This window comes from Scophthalmus maximus, chromosome 17, assembly GCF_022379125.1.
Source record: "Scophthalmus maximus strain ysfricsl-2021 chromosome 17, ASM2237912v1, whole genome shotgun sequence".
Classification (NCBI taxonomy): Eukaryota; Metazoa; Chordata; class Actinopteri; order Pleuronectiformes; family Scophthalmidae; genus Scophthalmus; species Scophthalmus maximus.
In genome coordinates, this window is record NC_061531.1 from 11,050,750 (window position 1) to 11,075,061 (window position 24,312).

General features: G+C 43.7%; 2 protein-coding genes across 3 annotated transcripts in view; one reads left to right on the forward strand and one right to left on the reverse strand.

Moving 5' to 3' along the window:
• The first annotated feature begins 1,075 nt into the window (after positions 1 to 1,075).
• prkcab (protein kinase C, alpha, b) overlaps positions 1,076 to 24,312 on the forward strand; it is a 74,422-nt gene continuing 51,185 nt past the window's right edge. The window contains exons 1-2 of one of the 2 annotated variants that reach the window (XM_035614359.2): positions 1,076 to 1,444; positions 1,751 to 1,782. In XM_035614359.2, coding sequence (XP_035470252.2) covers positions 1,104 to 1,444; positions 1,751 to 1,782 — 373 coding nt within the window. In that variant the 5' untranslated portion in view covers positions 1,076 to 1,103. The remainder of the gene's footprint in view (positions 1,445 to 1,750; positions 1,783 to 24,312) is intronic. The other variant, XM_035614360.2, reaches the window with a different exon arrangement.
• Positions 2,035 to 3,689, reverse strand: LOC118288353 (lysine-specific demethylase 6B-like). Its single transcript, XM_035614361.2, has 4 exons — positions 3,472 to 3,689; positions 3,325 to 3,365; positions 2,146 to 3,250; positions 2,035 to 2,075 (listed from the first exon to the last, which is right to left on the reverse strand). The coding sequence occupies exons 1-3, from the start codon at positions 3,594 to 3,596 to the stop codon at positions 2,175 to 2,177; spliced, it is 1,242 nt and encodes a 413-aa protein (XP_035470254.2). The 5' UTR covers positions 3,597 to 3,689; the 3' UTR covers positions 2,035 to 2,075; positions 2,146 to 2,174.

The window sequence follows — 24,312 nt, forward strand, 5'->3', positions numbered from 1 at the left end:
GTGTACAAAATGTGGGAAGGTCTGAATACTTGTTTACTTCGAAGACACTTTAGAACACAATGCCATTTGTTTACTGCTCAGTTCTGGCTGCAAGCTCTCTTTATATCTGAGCTTGTTTCAAGGCCAGACATTTCATTTGACTAAAGGCTGCTGATGTTTATTTGGCGTGTGCTTTTATTTTGCTCCTTTAAAGAGTTTTTTCCAATTATCCCTGTATGAACTAAACAGACTTAATCTTTCAGCCAGAGCAATACAAATATTCGAGGTCTCTGCCCTTGTCGAGAATCTGAGACAGGAATGGTAAATAATTTATTTTTGTGGTATTTCAACCAATCCTCCTGCTACCGGTCTGTCATGATTCTCGTCTTAATCAAAACCTGGAGTTTACTTTATTTCCACTGGGTGGCGCTCCAACGCTGCTTGTGGGTATTATCCGCAGCGGATGGAGATATATGCTGCCTTCAAGTACTCCTCGTATGTTTTTATTTTCCTGGTGTGAATGGTTTAATTGGTCGGGCTGTGTAACAACAAAGTGAGCGCTATAGTAAAATTACACTAGTAAAATAGGTGAATGTTAATCAAATTAAATCCAATAATGTACATGATAAACACTAGATAAATACGATATCTGTCCCACGTAGGAATATTGGTTTGCAGCAACGATCTCGTTTTCCACACAACATAACAAAAACAACAATAGACAACCAATACTTGCTCTGAAGCAGCTCTTGAGTGACTAAGGTATTAAGTTTAAGTCACCAATATATTTGAACCTTCGTGGAAAACAAAGATCATCAAGAACATATGGTTTCTTTCAAAAGATACATTTAGAAAGTGCAATTGACAACAGAAAGGTTTAACATTTTTGCATCATCCAGGCCTGTTCATCTTTTATACGTAATGAAGTACAAATAGTGCCAATCGTGGCCATTTGGATCCATATCGATGCACCAGACGGGGCGCTTTAGTTCACTCTACATCATAAATGGTAAAACAAAATACCCACGCACACACACTTGTATTAAACGTACTCTTTAAAAGACACTTCCGAAAGTTAAAATCCCCACAGTACGTGAAGGCAGCCTCCGCCGACGTCAGTGTGAATGAAAAAGAAGCGCTCAGCTGCGATCCGGGCAGAGGGAAGGCGTGCGGTCTGTCAAGCAGCGCTCCTGCACCGACACTTGCCAAGAGACCACAACCTCACAGAAATCGATCGGGACAACACGAAGTCGGGGGCTGTGTCATTTTTCTTTGTTTTCTTCCCCCCCCCCCCAATTATGGCTGACCACCTTTTACATTACAATGACTCTGCCGGGGTCGGGAACCGATTCGCCCGCAAAGGTGCTTTGCGGCAGAAAAACGTGCATGAAGTGAAAAACCACAAGTTCACTGCCAGGTTTTTCAAGCAGCCGACGTTCTGCAGCCACTGTACAGACTTCATATGGTAAGAGACACTCATGCTGTGTGTTCAGAGAGCTGCTGTAGACTCCCAAGTCACTTAATCTGTTCAAATGTTAGAATTGCATCCATCGTTTATGCAAATGTTGTGCTTCAGTAGGCCTAAATTAACAATGACCTAGATGTTAAAAGGTTTGTATTTTGTGTACGCTCCTCAAATGAGCGTTACCATTTTTAACTTATTCGTGAAACTCGAAATTGTTGCGGATGTATAAATATTTGGAAATTGCTGACAGATGATTTCATTAAAACCAACTGCATTGGTTTAACATTTACTCCCCTTTTGTTGCAGGGGATTTGGGAAACAAGGATTCCAATGCCAAGGTAAACCACTTGCATGTTCATAGTGCACATGGTAGGAGCAAGACACCAGTGTAGCCCCAACAACCCCTGTTTGACCCTAGAGACACACATTATCCCCAACCTTAACATTCACAGAAGTTGCACCATTTCTTCAGTTGTCTTTTCCCATACATTCAGTTGTCTTAGCTACCACTAAGCATTTGCAATTGAGTTTGAGGTGACTCATGGAGCAGATACTGCAAAGGTTGCAAATAAAGCGCACACAGCAAAGAGTTCAAATTTAAAAGCTTTTTTATTTTGTGAGGCACATCATTCTGTAAGGAAGAGAGCAGATGTTAGACACAGGAAAGTTACTTTGAAAATGTGATTAAGGGAAACATTTACCTGTTATTTGGACACAATACCCTTGTTGGTTACCCCTTTGTTCTGGGGGGCAGCTGGTTGACCCGTTCAAGTCCTTTGACAGCCATCGAGCTGACTGGCATCGGCAGGAAAAATTCTTTTGAGTATCTGGACTTGTTGAGGAGTTTCCTGGCTCTCTTGTAGCCATTCCTGGACTGGATAATGTAGGTTGAAGGTGGTGGTGGAGGAGGAGGAGGGCGGCTCGGTTCTCTCACTCTCTGGGTGTGGATTACTGTTTTTTGTGGACCTAAAGCAGGGGTCTTCTCATTATGTGGTTGGTAACTTGTTTGACCGAAGACTGAGCTTCCCTTCCCAGGTGGAAGGACATGAGGACCTCCTGCATTAGCTGGGTAACTTGGTAATGACGGCTCTGAGGAATATTCAGTTGAAGACCCCTTACTCACATAACTAGCTTGACTAGACCCTCCTGCATTATTGAAGATGTTGTCATATCGTGGAGACGACTCTGTATTTTCAGAGGGATATTGAAAGACGTCTTCAAAGATACGATGTGGCTCTTTTCTTGTGCTACGTTCACGTGTCCTGGAGCCAGTGTTGGAGTCCTGTGTCAGGGAACCAGCTGCACCATAACCACCGTTAACTGGTTCAGGCTGCCAAGTGTTTAAACGAGGAGAGTTTTCCCCTTGCGAATTGTAAGATGGAGCAGGCTCAGCATTTGGACTTCCAGTCCGAGAAGCACCACCAGTGCTTAGAGAGGCATTCATACCGTTTGAATAGTCAACATTAAGTGATGTTTGAGATTGGATAGGACCTGGCTGAGGGTTTCCTGGATCACTTGGCCTGTAGATGGGTCTTAAAGGAAAGGTAAGTGGCTCGTTGAGGTTTTCGAGGCCCCAGTGCCTAGACTCACCACCTCTCTCTACCTCAGGAGCACTAGGCACTATTTGTTGAGTTGGGACCAAGCCTGGCTTCGGTGCAGCTGAAGGCTTGTTGTAGTTTGTGTAAGCAGGTCCAGTTGGTTGGCCATTTGAAGCTTGCCAGTCATTAAAGGATAGGGAGTGCATCACTTCATCGTCCACATGTCCACCTATGTTAAGCGAGTCAGACTTGTACGGATATCCATACCCTGTAGAATTAACAATTATGGATAAAACTGATATTTCTGAGGCTTAATGTGGTAATTAAGGAGAAAGTCATTACCTTTTATGGCTGGTAAGTGCAAAAAACAGATCCACAAAACCCTGCGAGAGATGCCAGTAAAACAAAAACATCTAATTAAAGTCTGCCGTGTTAAAAGGCAATCGGAACATTAAGTACTCAGAAACTCGTGACTTCGACGAAACATACCGTAAAAGGCATCCAAAAGCCATGGCCGGCGGCTGAGAGGAGGCACCTGGACTCCTCAGACACTGTGGTACGAGACGGGCAGAGCTGAGGGAGCGACTGAACTCGACAGTGACCTCTCGTCTCATTTTATATCTCTCCAGCTCTTACTTCACCAAGACCATCAGCAGCAGCTGCTCACTCAGCAATCGGAGGCCACATCGCTGACAGGTGTGGCAGCCGGACAACGCCACCCCCCGTATCAACGCGAACGCCGGTCTTGTCTAGTTGCAAACTGCACCCTGTGTGTTAATGCTGAAATATTTTCACAGCTTTTCGTCTCATTTGAAGAACAATGAAAGCCTTTGTTTGATTTGGCGTAGCATTTTGCACATCTGAATAGTCCAAATGCTACACTTTCGACCCTGAATGCTCCTCTGTGGAGTCGGGGTGACCCCAAATCAACACCATGTTGCCTCCGACTTATACTGTGTCGGAGAGGAAGAGGACAACAGTAGAAAAACAGTTATGATGGGGACGACAGAGGTGAACAAGGTGAGACGACCAAGCAAGGCACAAAATAAAAACTGAGAACATTATATAAAATGAGGACCAGGCAATAAACCCATCATGTATCTATTTTTTTTTTTTTTTGATACTTAGTATCTTTGCACCAAGGTTTTTAGCATCTGTCTCCTCTCAAGCCAATAAGTGTCATTCTGCAGGGTCACGTTACAGAGGGATGCTTCAGTGAGAAGACCTTTAACCGACTTGTCTGCCTGAACAATATCCCTCTGTCCTACATCCACATGGCCTTGTATGCATTTTATAGGTTTTAACCGAAGCTGCAGACTCCAGACTTTGTAGGTCACAGTGTGTTTAGGTCAAAGGAAGAACTATGGTTGGATGTGTTGTGCTGACGCTTACAGTATGTCGTGCGCATATTTGTTTGTACAGAAGTGATTACATATGAATGAAATTTCATGTGCCTGCCTTTTTTTGAAAAAGACAATGCATTTAAAATGTCAGATTAGGTGTGTACGGATGTGTGCAGAGGCTGAACTGTCTCCTTGTAGCTCTGTTCAGGTGGAGTTTGAATGCATCATGGGAGTGCAATGACAGATGCATCGTCTTGGATGTGTGTAATGCGGGTTGCTGCAGAGTGTGCAAAAGGAATGCATTGCTTTTTGATCACCTTATAGTGGGATAATCCCCAGAGGCCATAAAGTACAGGCCTTTACTCTCTTTATGTGTATGGCATTTATTTTGTAGGTCGTACGTCCATCTTTCCAATTCTTGTGAGCGCAATACCTCAGGAATGGCGTGAAGGATTTTCTTCAAATTTGGCACAGACGTTCACTTGGACTAAGGGACCTCATCAAACACAACACTCTTTACCACGTATATAAGAGTCTTGACAAATATGGTTATACAGAAAACTGTAACTTGACTGTCCATAGTCAAGTTCCAACTACGAGGCAATAATTCTAGTTTCTTCATAGGGTGGATCCATGATGGCTTTTGTAATTGTTGATAACACTATAGAGACCTGTAAAACAGGTCAAAGAGACTGTAGCTCTAATATATTTTTATTGTTAGACCTTAAAATTAAGGCATATTTCCTTCTTTGAATAAAAACGTAGCTTTATTCATGTAAAAATCTCAAGAACGGACACCTCTCAGAACTGTTAAGTCAAATACTTGGCTGTGACTTGGTCCACTGTGGAGAATCAGCAGCAGAGATGCATCCTGTCATATGGACATGCTGAGTTATATCCTATACATGCTTTACCACTATACACTAAACTTGGACGTCACTACCCCTTCTCTCTCTCTGTGGATCTTGTATTTTTTTTATTCCGACCACTTTCATTGTGACTTGTTCTTTTGTGACTCAAATGTTTTTTGTCCAACAAAAGGGGCTTGTGGGGAAATATAAAATGTTGGTCTGTTGCCTAGACTTAAACCACTCCGGTAACTACTCTATATGTATGTATGGTTTAAAGGAGGATGTACTCACTAACTTACTTATTTTATTGCAACTGTTATTCAATCAAACAATTGGTGGATGGAAAAGTAATCATCAAATAGTTTTTGTAACAAAAACAAAGTATGTATTAGTTAAATTATGGTCTGACCCCTGAATGATTTATTTTTGTAGGGATATCGTGACTGCCCAAATGTCATAGCCTAATACAATGTTGCCCTCTTTTCTCCAAACGTCAGATCATCTCATTAAAACCAGTGGCGTGAGAGTGAGTGACAGTGTTTTCGGTGCAGAATCTCTCGCCACCGTGGTGGGTGCTCTGCTCTCCCCCTTGCCTCCCCCTCCTCCCCCGCCTTTGAAGTTGAGCATCTTTTGGAAATGACTGTGTCATCTGGAGAGTTGAGAACGTGTGGCAGGCAAGCGAGCCCTATGTCTGGACACAAGAAAGAAAGGTGAGACACGGAGGAAGAGGCAGTTAGAAGTAGACAAATCCGAGGAAGAATCGGACGCAATAGTGTAGAGAGGGTGGGGAGAAGTCGAGAAGGTGCAAAGGTGAACACATAAGACTAGATAAACACTGGAGGTTTTGCAGTTGCATGGGTGTCAGTGTTAGGGCGAGAGAGATGATGAATTCAAAGAGACATTTTACACAGTCTGGCTTCTTGCTCCAGAGTTTTGGCAAAAATAAAGCAAACAGTGCTGACTCCTCAGGGCGGATGAAAGAGAGAAGAGTGAAAACAGTTGTGGATACTATGTCCACTTGATGACGGATTATAAACTGTGGCCAAGTTACATCTCAGTAGTCATGTATCAGATTGCCTGTTGTGCGAAAGATAGTTTACAACTGCATTTGGATCACATTGACTAATATTTGAAATAACTGACTTTTTTGGCCCCTAGGGGGCAGCGGTAACAAATCGTGAAGACTGTATTGACATATTACACATTTTGATGTGGTGAACGTGTTGGCAAACATTTGCCTCTTTACACATCCAGCAGATACGGAGCAATATTATCATTGATTTGCAGTCGTGTAAATGCTCATGAACTAGTTGCTAACGGTCAATTTGCTGTTCGGTACTGAGCAGAAGCAACAATACCGCAGTGTCAGAAGATACATCAATATGCATCCATATCATTCATATTCACAATGACCACTACAAAACCCAACACCATATTTTTTATGGAAATAGACAAATTGATTTAAAGTCAGTGAAAGTGGATAAATAATTAATTGTATGTATCGTAAGCTGTTTTCAGACATGAACTCCGGAAATTGTCCAGAAAAATGGGCTGGGATATTTTCCGGAGTTTGCCATCCACGCATTAGTCAGACGCTGTCAAAATGGCAGGAAAATGTCCGATAGCTGGGCAGAGTGCATTTACACATTCGCCGATATTTGTGTTCTCTCGTACAGCCCCTCCAGAAAAGACTTCAGTGCATATCTGAAAGCAACTATAGAAATCAGTAGTCAATCAATTCCTGAGGACATTTCGGCGGGACAGGTGTTTGCTGTCTATCTGCAGGACAGTCTTCTTACTTTGCTATAATGCCGTATATAATTTCCATGATGTTTGCAATTCCTCTTGAGTCCACTCTTTCCCTCCACGGTGACATCTCCATAACTGTAAGCAGCCCAGCTTCTTCTGTTTGAAATACATTTGCATGCGAACCGAGCCAGTTGGCCTCCTCTCATTTCCAACCCAGTGTCTGTTTGCTGCTCCTCAAGTGATAATGATGAGATCTTTATCATGATGAGGGTGTTGGGTGCAGGCACCACTCTCTGGGACATTTGCTACCCATGTGGACGACATCATGTATGTGTCAGTTAGCATGACGATGGCTGACACATGCCTCCAACACGGCTGTCACTGGGCCCCAATGGCAGCTTAGGAGCAGAGCCAGTCACTGTCTACGCTCAGAATGGAGCTGTGGTTCCTCATTTACTAATCAGGGAGCAGAAGTGAGGGGGTGTTGGAACACGAGAGCGTGAGATGCATGGGCGGATCCAAACAATAAACATCCTACACAGTGACAATGTAAAGATGCAGGGCTGCGATCTGAAGGGTCCTCCTGCTCCACTCTGCTTGGACTGGAAAGATGGCCTGGATATGTAAATCCATTCAATTTTGCTTTGGTTGTCTTACAAACCAGATCTAAGCTTTGGTGCTTTAATATGGATTTCAAAGTGTTTGTATGTATATATATATACATACGTGTGTGTGTGTGTGTGTATTAATCTGTATTAATATAATCTCCTCAACATTATGGGCGCTGTGCTGCTGTACCTGACTGTTCATTCTACCGTGTAGGAAACAACGTGAGTTAGAGAATCCATTCATTTAAAAGCCTTTTTAATTTAATTTAATTTAAAATCTTATATATGCCAGAAAGTGAGGTTTGTTTATATTAAGCTTCAATGCTCACTACTGAAAAACTCATCACTGGAAGGAAAGAAATACTAAAGAAGTCACACTAAACACAGCTTACACACAGCCCTTCAGGCTCGAATCCAAACGTAAATTACATTTTACGGAAGAACCTTCCACCTGGAAGAACAACAAAGTCAAAATGTGCCATAGTCTCAACAGATGAATCCTGTAATTGATTTTTTAAAAGAGACAGGAGCTAAAGCCATATACGTTTCAGACAGAGGCTCAAAAGAGGGACTGCAGGACAGAATGAGGAAACTGATGTAATAACCCGAAGTATAATAAGTCTCCTTTCAGAGTTCCTATATCAAATGTGTCTCAAAACTAGTTAGTGACTGAGAATATCTCAAAGACCTTTCAACTAATTGGACTCGCATCACAATCCTGCAGCAATCTTCCAGTTTCACTTTTTTTTGCGATATCTCTTAAAAGTTATCAAGGTAAGCACTGAGTGTAAGAAGCATCTCATCTCGTTCAAATACATTTGTTGAATGAATGAATGAATCACTGGAACCTTTTTCTTGATGTGTGGTTGAAGTTTAAACTCTCTCCCAGCTGAATTACACTGCAGTGGAAAGCTTAGCTGGCCAGGATAATTATGTGTTGGCTAATTCTGCCCCTGCTTGTCTCTGCTCCATATTCTAAAATGCCCCTTTATGCTGTTGAGGCTCTGTCGCCCCCCACCTCCCTCCTCTACTCTCCTTCCCTCTGTATCTTTCTCTCCACTCCTCCCTCCAGACTGTACTGTAGCAACAAAGTGGGCCATTTCCATTTTGTTAACATGGTAACAGCTCTTCTGGGCAGTTTTTAATGTTCGTTTCACGTTATCAGATCGCATCCACTCTGGGTTTAGTGCTTCTCTGTTCATCATGCCACAGCATATCAAAATTAAAATCGGGTATTTAGGTCTGTTATGTGTGTCATTACACTTTCAACAGAATCTACTCTGAAAATTGACAATTGAAATTTTTCATTTCGATAATACTAAACAAACCACCAAAACAAATTCTAGCATGGATTGTACAATATAGATCAAAATACTGAGTCAATTTTCAGTTTGACTAATTTCTCTGCCCTGCCCGCGTGCGTGCTTCAAAGGCAGGCAAAGTCGCACACTGTCAAGACATATTTCCTCCCATTATTCTTTTTCTGCCCCGGGGGCTTGTCACATGGAGAGCCTTAACAGCCCCGCACCCAAAAGGCATTTAGATCTGTGTGCCAGTTAGCGCCCCCAAAGCCAGAGCGACACCGAGACCTTCTCATGTGTCAACAGAAGGGGATTGCCACAGTCTGGGTGCGAGACAAAGAGCTCTCATTTTCTAACTCCTCGCCGGGAAGAGGGGATGATGATGAGGAGGAGGAGAGAGGATTGGGAGTGAAAGGATGATGGCAGTGGATGATTTACACTTTTGGATTTCGACTTAGAACCATATACTGTATACTGACCGGTGCCATTACGCAAAAGATTATGAGTGTTGTCTTATTTTGTGGATGTATGTGGGCAGATACATTCTGTTTCCTGTGACTGATTCGTTTTTTTCCCCAGTGGGACGCTTTTAATGTGAAGTAGCAGCAGGAGGAAATGTAACTTCAGACGGCTCTGATACATAGACTGTAGGTTACAGGTGTAGGTGGACATGAAGCCCCCCCCCCCAAAAAAAAATATGATTACTTCTGTTTTCAAAAAAACAACTTATCCGATCACGTTTCTCACGACAAACCTGTGCTCCGTCCTCTTGCTTTAAATGTCACCGAATCACTTGGACTAGCAACTTGCCAGAATTGCCAGTATGGTGTGTCAAGGTTACCATGGTAACGGTGCTTGGCCCTCGCTCTGCCTGCGATGTGCCACATCTCTGCCAACTCGCAGACCCCAGGCGAGCACTTCCCTCCAGGAAAAGAAAAAAACGTAGCATCAAACGGCCCTTGCTTCCAAATAATCTTTAAATGATGAGTCAACGCTGGAGCTTGTCATCACCTCCTCAGCTCACATTTATGCAAATAAAATGGGCCTCAGTAGCTGTGTCCATACATTTGTGAGCCTGTCTGCGCGAGACGTTTGTGATCTTAAAAGACGAGTTGAAAATCGAGAAATGAATGAAGCGCTGAAATCCCAGACCAGCAGCACCCTCAAGCACAATAAGTGGGAGGAGAACGTTTCATATCCAGACTCTTCCCCCTTTTTTCAGTGCAGCAGTGACCGCCACAGGTGCAATATTTTCATTTTAACAGACTGTCTCAGCCAATCATGTCAAAATGTTTTCGCTTGCATAACACAAAGTCATGCGGTGACATTAAAAAGGGGTCTTTTTGGAGGCATTACTCAGCTGAGAGTGGGTAGTTAATTGCCAGGGAGCTGCCTGTGTGTTTTTGGTGAGACACAATGCAGCGTAATAAGATGACACATGCTGTTCCCTCGTAATCTCTATTTTGACAAACAAAGGCAAGAGAGCAGTAGGAGAGGGCTCGGAGCGACGCGTCTCAGAGGAGACGGAGAGAGAGTGTCGGAGATACTGGAGAGACGTGCGTGATACTATCCACAAAGAAGAATGAACAACGGTGGAGCGTGACAGAAGCAGTCACTGCACTGAGATTTCATTCTGTGAGGTTTTCCAAAAATGCCACCGAGGGGAGAGACTGAGGAGATCCCCGACGAGGTGTCTCCGAGGGTCGCCGCAAATATGGCGGATGACTTTCAACCACACTTTTCGAACATGTGTAACAAAATGACTTTTTCGTCGTCGCATTGCGTCACCGTGTTTCTGTACAATTTCATTTTGGGGTATTTTGTGCCCAGGTGAGGCCAGGAGTAGCCTCTTTCTTTATATCTGAGCGAAAGATGGTAGCACGTTGAACCTTCATCCATTATAGATGGTGCACCAGTGATATATATGAAAGGGACCGTCAGCACATAACAGAAGACCGACATTCAAGCATCGGCCATTTAACCTCATCGCTCCACTGAAACCATCTGTTGCCATGACAACATACGTGTGAAATGTGACAAACGCAAGGTGAATGGATTAATGAAGCAAAGCAAACCGTAGCTGTCTACTTTGGATTGGAAGACCTTTTCTCAGGGGAATTTAGTGCCCACCTCTACGTGCCTCACCGCTCGGGCTGTACTTGATGAATTCTGTGGTGATTACACCCACAGCTATTTCGGGAATGGTTTAAGTCAGAGATATCAGTCTTGACCCACATAAGGTGAGCACAATGTGCACCCGGGAGGATTTTCGAGCTTGCGTCCGTGTCTCGTACCGTCTGTGTGTGTGAGACTGGATTGTCCCTGGGGACGATGCTTTAAAGCAAAAAAATAAGACGCAGTCTAGTTTCATTGAGTTGCTCCTCCTCGCCATGATCTCATACGCACATTCATCTTTTTACAAAAGGTAGCAATGATCTCTGTTGTCCATCCTGGAAAAGGTCAGCGTGGGATGAAAATCAATAACGATGATATAGCGTCATCATGCTTATTCGTCAGTACTGAGCAGACTTTACTTGTGCGAGAGCCATTGTGAATTTGTTCATCATTAAATGGGTGGAAAGCCAAATGGATTGTGATCAGGAAAACCTCTGAAGTAATCAGTAGTTTGATTTCTCAATGATGTAGCACTTGTTGTTGTCGCCTTTGATGCATCTATTCAATTATTATTATCTTCTCTTATCTTGTCTTAACATGCCCACTCGCTCACGTAAAATTTCCAGAAAACTTTACTATGGGGCTGGCCGGAAAAAGTTCCGGAGCATGTCCACAGCAACATTTGTGGACATTGCGTTCCCACATACAGCCCCTCGGGAAACATTTCTGAAATGTCTGAAAGCAACTTTTATTTTTACAATAGTCACTATAGATAAAGGTGTCTGCTAAATACTAACACTAACTAATCGTCCTGAGAAAAGAGAGATGAGAAATGTGCAGATGACATGCGCCTAAATGTGATAGAGAAAAATCAGGGAGTGGGTGACTTACATGGACACTGGGGACTTTCCCAGCGTCAGTTATATATTTTTTTGCTATTTCTGTGCAAGGACAAAGATGCAGGGGGACAGAGCGAGTGTGCGAGAGGCAGAGGGTCAGAAAAAATCAGTGTGCCAGTTTTCTGAAGCGTGCGCTCCCTCTTCCAGCTCATGTGGTGCAGTAAGTGTGTGTGTGTGTGTGTGTGTGTGTGTGTGTGTGTGTGTGTGTGTGTGTGTGTGTGTGTGTGTGTGTGTGTGTGTGTGTGTGTGTGTGTGTGTGTGTGTGTGTGTGTGTGTGTGTGTGTGTGTGTGTGTGTGTGTGTGTGTGTGTGTGTGTGTGCGCACTTTGCAGTGTGAGGGTCACCCAGTAAGAGACTGCAGCGAGGCTCTTAGTCATCCTCACACCTCGCTCCCTTTTTTACCTGACCGTCCATCTGTCTACATATTTACCAGCCGAGACAGATTCCTCGCTGTAAACAAATTAAAATATGCAAATGTCGTACCTGAATGTAAGTTCACAGTAAATACTGAGCAGACCGAGAGTGGAAATTGAAATGAGGGTTAGTGTGTTTCCCTACAAAGGCAGAGAGGGGTAGTGAAACCGTGGAGCGGAGGAAATAAAACAGTGTAGTGTGAAGGCTCTTTGTCAAACTGTTGTGAAACATCATTAATGTGATGCCTTTTTTAATTCTAATTATTAATCCCAGACCTTCAATAAGACACGATGAGATATCGTTCCCTGTTTTGACAATCCACTCTGAAAACACAAAATGTGCTCTTTGTTCTTCTCCGGCTGTGTTGTCCGTTTGAGCCAAGGAATTCGTCTTCTGCTGAAATACGTTTAGAAGAGTGAGGGTAAAGGTAAATGAATTCCACGACAATCGGACGACACCGACATGCTCCAGGCTTAAGGCTGATTTAGTTTTTCACGGAATTGTTGTTTACTTTCGTCTTGTTTGTGTTTGAGTTCACGCTGTCTTGCGGTTGTTGTTGTTGTTGTTGTTACCATGGTCACAGCGTGCCTTTTTACCGTTTTACCTTCTTACCGAGGTGTGGGCACCTCTGTAAATGACCGTCAAAAGGCATTGTTTAATACAACCTATAGATAGACACACACACATTTTTAAAACTTACCACTTGTGCATGCATTGTGTTGTCATGTACATTAACAGACCTCAGCACTGAACAGGAAGCAGCCCAACAATGAAAAAAACGGTGCATCATTTTCATTTATTTTTGCACTATATTTTTTTAAATAAGTAATAGTTAATAAGTCATATGTTTGCTTCCTATTGTTTTTTTTGTTGATATGAAAGAACCAGATCCAAAGCAAAAAACAGTTTTTGTCTGAACTTGGCTCTGACGTGTCCCGCTGTGCTCGGGTCGGGTTGAGCATCCTCGCTCGAATTGATTTGCCTATTCAAGGAAACAGAAGAAATGGGTAAATTATCTGTAGCTCAGGATGTCTCACTGGCTAAGTTTTGGCTTTCTTGGGGTTTTCCGCTCCTCTTGAATAATGTAGACTTTGATGAACTATAGCTGTGTGACCACATCTACAGTATTTAACCTATTCATAGAAAAGTATGAATGTTATTATTATATCTGCATTTAAAAGTCCACCACACGGCAACAGACCTGAGATACTGTCATGGAAAACTGCAGCTGATGTTGTACTGTGATAATAAGTGAGACTGATGATGTGTCCAGGGAAGGCGCCAGGTACACATCGAAGGGAATTAAACACACTAGGAGTAAAGTCTCTCTCTCTCTCTCTCTCTGCATGTGATAGTAACAGGTTGTACGGTATCAGCTGTCTATATTCTGACAGCCTGTTAATGTGCTACAAGCTGCTTTAAAGATGAACTGCTGGTTATCATGAACGCTCTTTCACACGTTGCCAAAATTGTTGCAGACGCTTTTCTGAGCAGATCAATGCACACGAGATCGCCTCCGCCTCTAATTGTCTGTTTCTTTTACATGCACGCTCACATTAACTCCATCCGCAGTGCTCTCACCTCGTGCTCCCTGCTGGTGCAGGAGACAAGAGGACGGGTGACGGACGCTGTCAAGTCCGAGTCTCTAATTGAAGGTGTGACGGTTGTGTCCCCTCCTCATCTTTCCCAGCCTCCCCTCCTCTGCTCAGGGCAAATATAGCAACAGGCACCACAGGGGAGGGTCGGCGCTTTGCCACCATGTTTTTTTTGGCATCTGCACAGTAGAATGGAAGGAATTTTATCCTTTTCATCTGCGTTTATCGTCTAATGAAAATATGAGGGAGGCTGCTTCTTAGATTCTGTGCTCTCTGTTGTGTGTGTGTGTGTTTCTCCACTGACAATATTATTTCTTTACTCTCTTTAACTCATATGACTTTCATGCAAACAGCCTCTTCACATTATCTTACACCACAGAAAGAGAAACCAAATGAAAGCCAACATAATGCTTAAATAGTCACAGTTCTATTAATTAGGCTTGTCTAGAACTAAATGAATTAAAACATTTAATTATGAACACTGTTGTCCTTATGGATGTGTGTGGGCTTGAGGGGGTTGCGACGCGTTTCTTACCAACTGTTGTAGTCGAGAGCCAGCACTGTGGCGACGGTGTAGATTCTGGGGATATTAAGAAAAGAATAATGAAATATCCGATGATCAAAAAAAACCAGCACTCGTTTAAAACATATTCAGATTTTCCTCAGACATTATTGTAACACAACACTTTTTTCCCGGTCACAAATGACGATACAATATTTTTGTTGCGCTGTGTCTAGACCTAGGAAATGTAACCATGAATGAATTTGCAAAAACAATTAAGGAGCTGCTCAAGAAATCGCCCTACTTGTTCAGCATTCAAGCCAGAGGGAGGAAATGCTAATGCTGAATGGAGACTTAGTTGTTATGTGTCATTAGGATCATAATGACTGTTGTTGGCATGCCTCGTGAAAGAGAGGGGGAAGCTCAGTTTGCTGATATAGACAGTGTTTATCTTCGCTGTGTTGTTGATATTGATTTGAAGAGTCAGTCTACCTTTCCCTTCATTCAACATGTACAGTATATACACTGTATTCATTCACAACGTGCAAGGTATTCAATACAATAAGTTTTTCCAGTCGAGTACGTTTTTATTTTAATCCATCCACCCGAGTGACAACAGCCGTACGAATAAATGCACGTCCAGTGCCGTCATAAACGTTTAAAGAGCACACATTAGATTACAAGAGACCAAGTGTTCTGAATACTCAGAAATAAAAATATGTTACAGAATGATAATAATTTGATGCACCTAATGTTTTTCCTTCCTGCTAAATAGAATGTTTGAGTTTGAGCCCAGAGGAAGATGTTATTTATTTGTTCGTTTATTGGGTACGAGGAAATGTATGACAATAAGATGGCTGTCAAGTACGGTAATTCCTCAACCTCAAACGACTAGCCGGTTGACTTGCATATAAAATAGTCTGGGGGAAATAGAAAGAAAATGCCGATGAAGACTTAGCCTATAAGCTACGAGCAAACTCTTATGCATATTATAGATATACAGATTTCTATCAAAGAAAACATAAAATTAAAATAAAAGAATGATAAAATATTAATACTGGAGGAGTTAGATCTATCCAATGTTTGGGAAAGTTGGTTAGAAAATGACTTCAATGATTCATTTGGATGTCAGAGATGTTGCCTGTTCAATTTCTGTCGATAAACTTAATCGACTAATTGTTTCAGCTCTGGTCGTGTGTCATGATTCAAATGATTTTTAATTTTGCACTTGGTAACTATACGCTGCATGAACGCGTGTTTGCCCGATGTATGTGCACGTGTTTTGTGTATTAACAGATTCTGCAGTAGCTGCTGCTGGTGACAAAAGGAACCGACATATCTGTCCGCAGAGTAGGAAAAGTAAGCAATACAACTGACATCAGCCACACCCCGCATGGCAACAGACAACAAGACTGCTCACACCTACGCACATACTGTACACACACTCGTCCGCGGTGGACGGCCGCCATGTCTTTCGCACGCTGCACTCTGTTTCCCTCCAGCAGATGTTACAAAAGCGCATTATCTCTGCGACACCCTCGCCGGGTCGGTAATGCAAACTGAATGTCAGGCCGACGCGGCAGCCTTGACAAGTCCGTTCAGACTGTGTCAACAGCTCTTTGAGCTCGGACAGAGCACACCCAGCTGGAGCAGTGTGAGCGTGGAAGCCGCTGAGTGAGAAATTGGGGCCCGTGTCTGTCAGCTCTTCACGTGGAGCCACCGTGAGCCGGCAAGAAACACGGTGGCAGACGGAGGAGTGAGGGGGTGGGCCCGATTGTACCTGAGAGTGAGGTTAACCACACACATCAGCAAAATCACCCCTCGTGTCCAGAGCAGTTAAACTGAAAGGAAGGGTGTGATGCCCAAACCCACTCGTCCCGCAGGCTCCAGAGGGTTTTATTGTCTCTTCCTGTGGCCGCGGTTCAATGCTTTGTTTAGGTAAAGCTCATTTGTGTGATAACTGGCGGCGAGGCACGATCGAAACCACAGACGTCCCTCTTCGCGGCCTAAGGCTAAATCCATACGTTTTACATTTTTAAAACGCCATTTTAAAACACAAAAAGACAATAGGTAAAGGTGGACATTCATATACTGTATATCATCAAATCATGCATTCGACCGGTACGACATGTTAAAAGGGATACAACTCAACCTCAGGCATTTCCAGTTTCACTGACATATAGTGTCCTGTCGGCACAGTAAGGTCATGAGTTATTTAGTGCAGGAAAGAGCAAAAGTGCGGACCAAATATACCATGTGTAGTAGGTATAGGTTGCTCCATCTCCTTCTGATCTCATGACTTTTTCTTCTCACCTTTCTCAATTTAAAGAAATGCACCATAAATCACTCATGTGGACTCAAAAGGAATGGCGGACGTGCACGTATCTGTGTATTGGGTGACGCTTGGCTACGCAAACAAAAGAAGTGTCAGAAAGCCCTTTTGGCTGCAATAACATCTGACTGACCTGGTAGACACTGCTATCCTTAACTCCCCCTTTCAGTAGCGCAGCGGAAAAAGGTCAAAACATCGGTGTTGAAACGGAAGAGGAAAAAAGTCAGAGATAAAAGGACAAGTAAGCATGGGTGGCACAGGAGGAAGCAGGTGCTGATTGAAACCGTCTTGCACAAAGCACAGAGTGCCGTTTTGCCACAGCTTTTTCCTTTTTTCCTTTTTCTTCTCGTCTCCCTTGTTCAGTTCCAAACGGTACGTGCCATCCACTCGACAGGCTGACTAATCGCTCTACACAGGCCTGGATGCAGGCATGTGGATTAACTCGGCCAATTAGTCAAGCGCTGAGACGCCCAGTGATGAGAAGAGTCATGCTCCCGTTCTCAGCCGAGTACCGTTTCATCAGCAATAAAGATGCTGAAGCAACGCTACAGTTAACTGACGGCTCCGCTGCCTACAAAGGCCAGGTTTTCTGGCTCAAGCCTCTTGACCTCAATACAGCATGACTGTGTTTCTCTGGGGCTCTGCAGTTCTCGTGCTACAAAAATACATTTCTGGTCGGCTTAAGAGAGGGACAAATAATTTGTGTAGTGTGTGTGTGAGTGTGTGTGTGTGTGTTTGAGGAGGCTGTGTCTGTGTGTGTAAGTGTCCATCTGTGAGTTTTCCAGCATCTGGATGAGCACATGTGTTGTGTGAGGGTGTGTTTATTTGTATACTCTGTGCTTGTATGAATGCATGCATGTCTGTGTGTTTCTGTGTGTGTGTGCATTTGTGTGTGTGTGTGTGTGTGTGTGTGTGTGTGTGTGTGTGTGTGTGTTTGGTCGTGGTAGAGAGCAGGCCTTGTGGTGAGAGTTGTCCTGTCTGCTCTAGTCTACTTGGCAGATGTGCAGTAAACTGGCCCCAGCCGAAGAGGATCAGCTCATCAGCAAACTAAAATGAGAATATGGAAATGTACTACTACTCTGTGCTGGTCTCTGCCTACCGACTCTCAATCAGCAAATACAACATTGTCTTGATTTTCCACTTTCTACGTCTTTTTTGTTTTTGTTTATACAGTTTCCTTTCCTTCCTTTGCATGCATTCCTGTCCCTTCCTCTCTATTATTCATTTAGCTTGTTTGCTGCTGCTGTCTTATCTGATTTGATACTTCATCGGTCTCAGACACCTAATAGAAAATCAGCAGCGTCTCCGATTGTCTCTTCTATCCTTTACCGTGTGCCACAATACCTTAGATTAATTTGTTATTGCTGTAGTGTCACGATTTACTACCTCGCGTGTCACGCTCACAACAGGCTACGGTGATTCATCTTAATTTAGGCGTTGTGTTTATTCATCTTGCTCGGCTTTTAGTCTCCAATCACAGGGGTAGAAATATGATTCATACATGAATTCCCAATGATTCATGCAGCTCAACCAAGGCACCACTGAGAGAAATTGTCAAGTGCAGTTGTTACCAAAGCTAAAATCTTTCATTTTCTACCTGTAAAACATATTTGTTTGTCATGTTTGTAGATGCAGCAGATCTGAGGATCTTTCATGTTTCTAGTTGTGTTGTATTCAAGTTCAGATTTAAATGAATTTGAAGCTAAAGACTGAACAGACAGTGAACTGAAAGGAACCTTTAGTTGGTGTTTCTTTGCTGTTCTCGTTTTTTGGCACAGGCTCGCCACATGAGCAGAAATGTTTAAAGGTCCATAAAAATATTATCAGCTTTAAACAACAGGATCCAGAAATAACAATTTCAGCCACATTTTGAGCAATAAGCCAGACCAATCTCCTTGAACTGACAAATACCAAATAACTGTTCTGTCTGACTACTTCAGTTCATTGAACTTTTGTGCTGTTCTGATCAATTATTCATTTAGAAAAACGAAGACAAATGGAAACAGCAAAAGAATCCAGAGTGTATATTGAATTGGAAAAGACAATATGTAATTGCAAGTGAATCTTTTTGGAAAGAGAAAGTTATCTCGTCTTCAAAATGTTACATAAAGCCCCTTTAAAATTAGAAACGCTTACCGAATTTACCTGAAGTCTTGCGGAGCTTTGTTTTGAGATCAGTGATATCAAAGATTCCAGAAAACAAAACCAACGGAAAGCTGCAGCAGTGTGAATGACATGGCTCAGGGCTCAGGTTTCTGAAGCTCATCAGCATGTAGCTGCTGAAGGAAAAGAAAGAAAGTGAGTCAGGATTAAAGAAGAGGTAAGAAGCACTCCGATGTGAAAAAAAAAGAAACACGAGACGACGCAAAGGTCAAGAGAAATCATCCAAGTCTGGTTAACTGCCACATTGTATCCAGATGACATTATAGCCTTTCAGTAGCATGTCTGCCTGTGGCCTCAGATAACAGAAGTGGAATTTGGAGGTCAGTTGTTTGCGTCTTGTGTAATCCATAATTACATAACATTTGAATACGAATATGTCTGTTTACACTCTGAATCGTGTGCCTTGGATTATGCATCATGATCGTGTCTTACCGTGTTTCTTGATTGCTCGAACACTTGTCCACACTGACATCACACTTTCCGTTGGAAACAGAGGCACACTGTCTAAAATGACACGTCTGGTTTGCCAAATGACTCACAAAACATTAAACACGTGCAACAAATGCAAGTAAATTCTTCTAGCTGTGAATAGATAGTTTTGGTCTATCTTACTGTTTTGAAAGAGGGGGTACAAAAAATGTGTCAACCCAATGAAAAAGTTTGTAAAAGAAGACTTCTGCTGTGCCACGAAGGTGATGATGGAGATCAAGTGGATCCCAGTTTATTGAAAGTTTAAGCTTGTCTAAGCAAAGGAGAAAAACTGTAATCAAAGCATTTTTGTATCATTATAGGTTCATACAGAAGGATTTTCTTTTTTTCACCACAGTCTTCAGGTTTGAAGAAAGGTCATGGCTTTATGGAACATTTCTCTTCGGCCTTTCTTTCTTCTTGTACTCTAGAGAGACTGTGAAAGACGAGCGACGCGGTGAAAAGATGAAACTTGCCTGTGAGAGAAATTATGGAAAGTGAAGTGACTGAAATGAGGGGGAAAAAAAGAGTCAGTTAGTCATGTTTCAAAATGTCCTCAGACAAATTTAGCCTTGACTCCACTGGTCCCAAACCGAGGACATGCAGTGCCGCAGGAGTGGAAGATGCTCTGACGCTGGCGTGTGGTATCAGCTCGTCCCCAGGCATCAGACTTCGACTTGGCCGTGACCTTTGCCTTTCGCCTGACCGCCTGTTCTCTGTTTGTGTGCAGGATGTGCACAAAGAAGCCAGAGCCATACTAAAGAAAGACATTAGCTCTAGAGAGTGACTGTTTTAGCATGTTTACATAGACAGGCTTGTGTTAATTGTATGGTCCAATTTGGTGCCGTCTGTGTGCAGATTCTCACAGCTACACGGACTTATTACTTTACTACCACTGTGACACCTGATCCGTGGACACAAGGGGCTCTGAGCCAGAGCCACTGCAGGCGTGTGTGTGTGTGTAACTGAGAAGATGAGGAGACATGAGGACCAGACGTAGTGAGTGTAACTGTACTTGCTGGTGTGTGTGTGTGTGTGTGTGTGTGTGTGTGTGTGTGTGTGACGTAGTGAGTGTAACTGTACTTGGTGGTGTGTGTGTGTGTGTGTGTGCATCTTATGTGACAGAGCTAAAGCAAAGGTAGCGGATAAATGTGTTTGAATGTGTATGTTTGTATGTCGGCGTGTTAAAACGACAACCTTTGTGCATTTATGTGCACATGGCTGTGTGTCCAAATTCATGGCTCGAAAACATCGACGTGTACTCACACACTGTATGTATGTGCTTAAACCTATGTATTTGTGTGTGTGTCTGAGTCATATTTAATTCATAAGGCAGTATCCCTTTTTCCCTCGTGTGACTCAGAGATGTCTGGCAGCCAAACATCCCCACCTGTAGTTTGGAATAATTGATCCTGTCCCCTTGTGGCCATTTCTTAATACTAATATTAGTATTAGTGCAGCGAAGCGATGGGTGTGTGAGTTTGGGCTGGGTGTACATCTGTGTGTGTCTGTGTACATCATAGATAATGATGATTATATTAATATTTATGCATGACTGACGTTTCTCTGCATACTTCATGTAAGAGATGTAAGGCAGGCAACTAGGGGTGTTTTCAGATCTGTAAGTCCGGACCAAGGTCCGAAACCACGGTTCGTGTCTTTGTTACATTGTTTACATTGGATGCGGTTAGTTCGGTTGGCGGTTGTTGTCATTGATTGGTTTGTAGAGGGACGTGCGTCTGACGTCGGTGTGTGTATTTATTACAATCCTGGGGACCGTGAAGGTTTGTACAAAGTGGCAATTTGCTGAGATATTTGAAATCCCAGACCTACATCACCATCCAGAGCCATGCTGTTAGTATGTTTTGCAAGATTTTGATTTTGTTTTTACAGACTGGTGCAACAACAATAAAACCCGCCACAGCATGCACCCTGGGGGCAGTGTCTCTTCTGTCTGTGTCTTCTGTAACAAGCTATCCAGACGTGCATAATCGAACACAGATCTAAGGACAGAGCGAGCCAAGGTGAAAACTGCCATTTTTCGACCGCATGAGCACTGTGATGCGATCTGGACATAGCCTAATTCACCTTGAACTCCTCCTTGAGCACCCCCCCCCCCCCCAGCTAATCAGCTGCTACGAGGGGGCTCCAGCTGTATGTAAACACAGTAATTCAGCAGGGTCTGTCGTGGCTGTTTTGTTTTGCTTTGTTAAAAACTGAGCAGCCTCCCTGCTGTGCTGGATCCTCTGAGGTGTTTCCTCTGCGATTCCCTGCTCCCATGCAGAAGTTGCATAACTCCACACATATGCACATGTACTGTATAAACAATCAAACAAACACATGCACACTCATCCATATTCATACAGCACAATAGTATGCTGATGCAGATAATTGCAAGTCAAAAACAGACTTCTTGGGTAGTTTTACTAATGTTACGCCCTGCCCTTAAGGAGACACAAAGAGGACATGTATTCTGCCCTTTTCTGTTCTCATCATCATATCTTGTCTCTTTCTATCTCTTCATCTTTGCTTTCCACCCCTCCCCCCGCCCATTTCCATCCCTGCTTCCCTTTTTCTTGTTATTTAGTCCTTCTCAGTGGAACATCTTCACTGTTGCTTCAAGGTCACATAATCACTGTTAATTCATTCTGTGCATGGGTACTGGATCTGGATGTCTTTGTCCATTACATGCCTTTGGCGTGCATAATTGAATGTATGTGTTGAAATTGAGTTTCCGTGCCTTTGTTGTAGCTGTAGCTCTGTTCGCTCCCCTCCCTCTGCAGGTAAACACTGCTTGCCGTTATATATCACGCACACTGCCTCTCCCTAGGGTGGTGGAAAAAGGACAGAGACTCATATTGTGATATATCAAGGCAATTTAGTTTGCTACAGTGATGCCACACTTCATAACTGTGAACCGATCAGAAACAAAAATACAATGAATCAAAATAAATCGAGATGAGTAAAAAAAGATAAAAAATATATGCAGTTTATACATCTAGACATGCACCTTGAACCTTATGATATACATAGTGTCATATAGGTATAGTATCTATCATAATATCAACTTACATCCTGATATGATACTCAATTTAGAAATTGTTGCGCACAAACAATCCAGTTAATTTAATACTTGAAAAATCAAGGCACTGTTACCTTGAAGCAATAGCCAAATATCACCAGATACATTAAAGGGTAAAGGGGAAGCTATGACTTATAAGGAATATGGCAAAATCTCTGAATGCAGACTGATTTTCACTGTCCCACTCTCTGTATTCCCTAACCGTATCATGATGAAAACAATGGAAATGGCAAATATATATCTATTGATATCATAATAAAACAGATCCTATTTGAGGATGTCTTTGTAACATCTGTCCAGGGTTTGGGTCACTACAGATGAAAAATCCCTTTGCCAACTCTGGCACACTTACAGCGACGTTCATTAATGTGCATTGTCCCTGTAAAATAAATCCACCAAAAAAAAATACATGAGAAAATACCAGGAAAATCACCAAAATATCCGCAGGCATATTCTGCAGAAAGACTCTCTCTGACCGCCTTCACTGTCAGCGCGTCGCTCCCATGGTCACTAGCCATCCATCTCCACCAGCCTCAAGAGAGAGCCGGTGGTTATGGGTCACGTGACCTGGGGCTCTGGGAATCTCAGATCTGTCAACCCTCTGCAGTCGCAGGAGTTCAAAGATCACTGTTGGAAGTTACAGAACTTCCAAGTGCTGAACGGAGATGCTGCCTTTTGTTTTTTTAAAGCAGTCGTGTAATGTCCGACGGCGCTAAATGTGCAGTATCATTTGCTGCTTTGAGTCCAGATTCAGTCGCGTGTGTCTCAGTTTGAGAGCAGGAGACACTGAACAATGGACAGATATATAATTTCTCTTTGACCTTTGAACTTCATCAAAATTTGACGAGAACTTGACACAGGCCAGGAATACGTCACACGGCTCTATGTCGGCTGCAGTACTTCCCATTGGTCTGTTGTTGGATTCTCTGTGGGTTTATCTTTCAGCGTTTTTCCACCGCTCTCATTCAACACTTAGTTAAACGGGCTTGTGATAGGAATAGCTTTTCATTCATCATTCCCTGGTCTGTGAAACTGGATGTCAGAGTGTTTGCACAAGGACGCGGGGTCGCCTGTGTATTTATAGTATCCATTGGCCAGGTGGAGAGGGAATGCCTTCCCTCTTCCTTTCCACCACCTCAGTGCGGATTCAGTACTCTCTGTCCCAGACCTGGCCAGAATCGAGCCTAAAAATAACCAAGGGAGGTCAAAACACCCTCCTCTCCTCTCCTCTCCTCTCCTCTCGTCTCCTCGCCCCTCGTCTCCCCTCGTCTCGTCTCGTCCCGTCTCCTCTCCTCACCCCTCCTCTCCCCTCGTCTCCTCTCGTCTCCTCTCCTCGCCCCTCGTCTCGTCTCGTCCCGTCTCCTCTCCTCACCCCTCCTCTCCTCTCGTCTCCTCTCCTCGCCCCTCGTCTCGTCTCGTCCCGTCTCCTCTCCTCACCCCTCGTCTCGTCTTGTCTCCTCTCGTCTCCTCTCCTCGCCCCTCGTCTCGTCTCGTCCCGTCTCCTCTCCTCACCCCTCCTCTCCCCTCGTCTCCTCTCGTCTCCTCTCCTCGCCCCTCGTCTCGTCTCGTCCCGTCTCCTCTCCTCACCCCTCGTCTCGTCTCGTCTCGTCCCGTCTCCTCTCCTCACCCCTCCTCTCCCCTCGTCTCCTCTCGTCTCCTCTCCTCGCCCCTCGTCTCCTCTCGTCTCCTCTCCCCTCGTCTCCTCTCCCCTCGTCTCCTCTCCCCTCGTCTCCTCTCCCCTCGTCTCCTCTCGTCTCCTCTCCTCGCCCCTCGTCTCCTCTCGTCTCCTCTCCCCTCGTCTCCTCTCCCCTCGTCTCCTCTCGTCTCCTCTCCTCGCCCCTCGTCTCCTCTCGTCTCCTCTCCCCTCGTCTCCTCTCCTCTCGTCTCCTCTCGTCTCCTCTCGTCTCCT

What these genes read in the sequence shown, in the direction of transcription:
- LOC118288353 (XM_035614361.2), bottom strand. Translation starts at nt 3,596, where the DNA reads ATGAGACGAGAGGTCACTGTCGAGTTCAGTCGCTCCCTCAGCTCTGCC. An exon ending in GCTTTTGGATGCCTTTTACG is followed by an intron (nt 3,366 to 3,471) that starts GTATGTTTCGTC and finishes CATCTCTCGCAG; the next exon opens with GGTTTTGTGGATCTGTTTTT. An exon ending in GCACTTACCAGCCATAAAAG is followed by an intron (nt 3,251 to 3,324) that starts GTAATGACTTTC and finishes TTAATTCTACAG; the next exon opens with GGTATGGATATCCGTACAAG.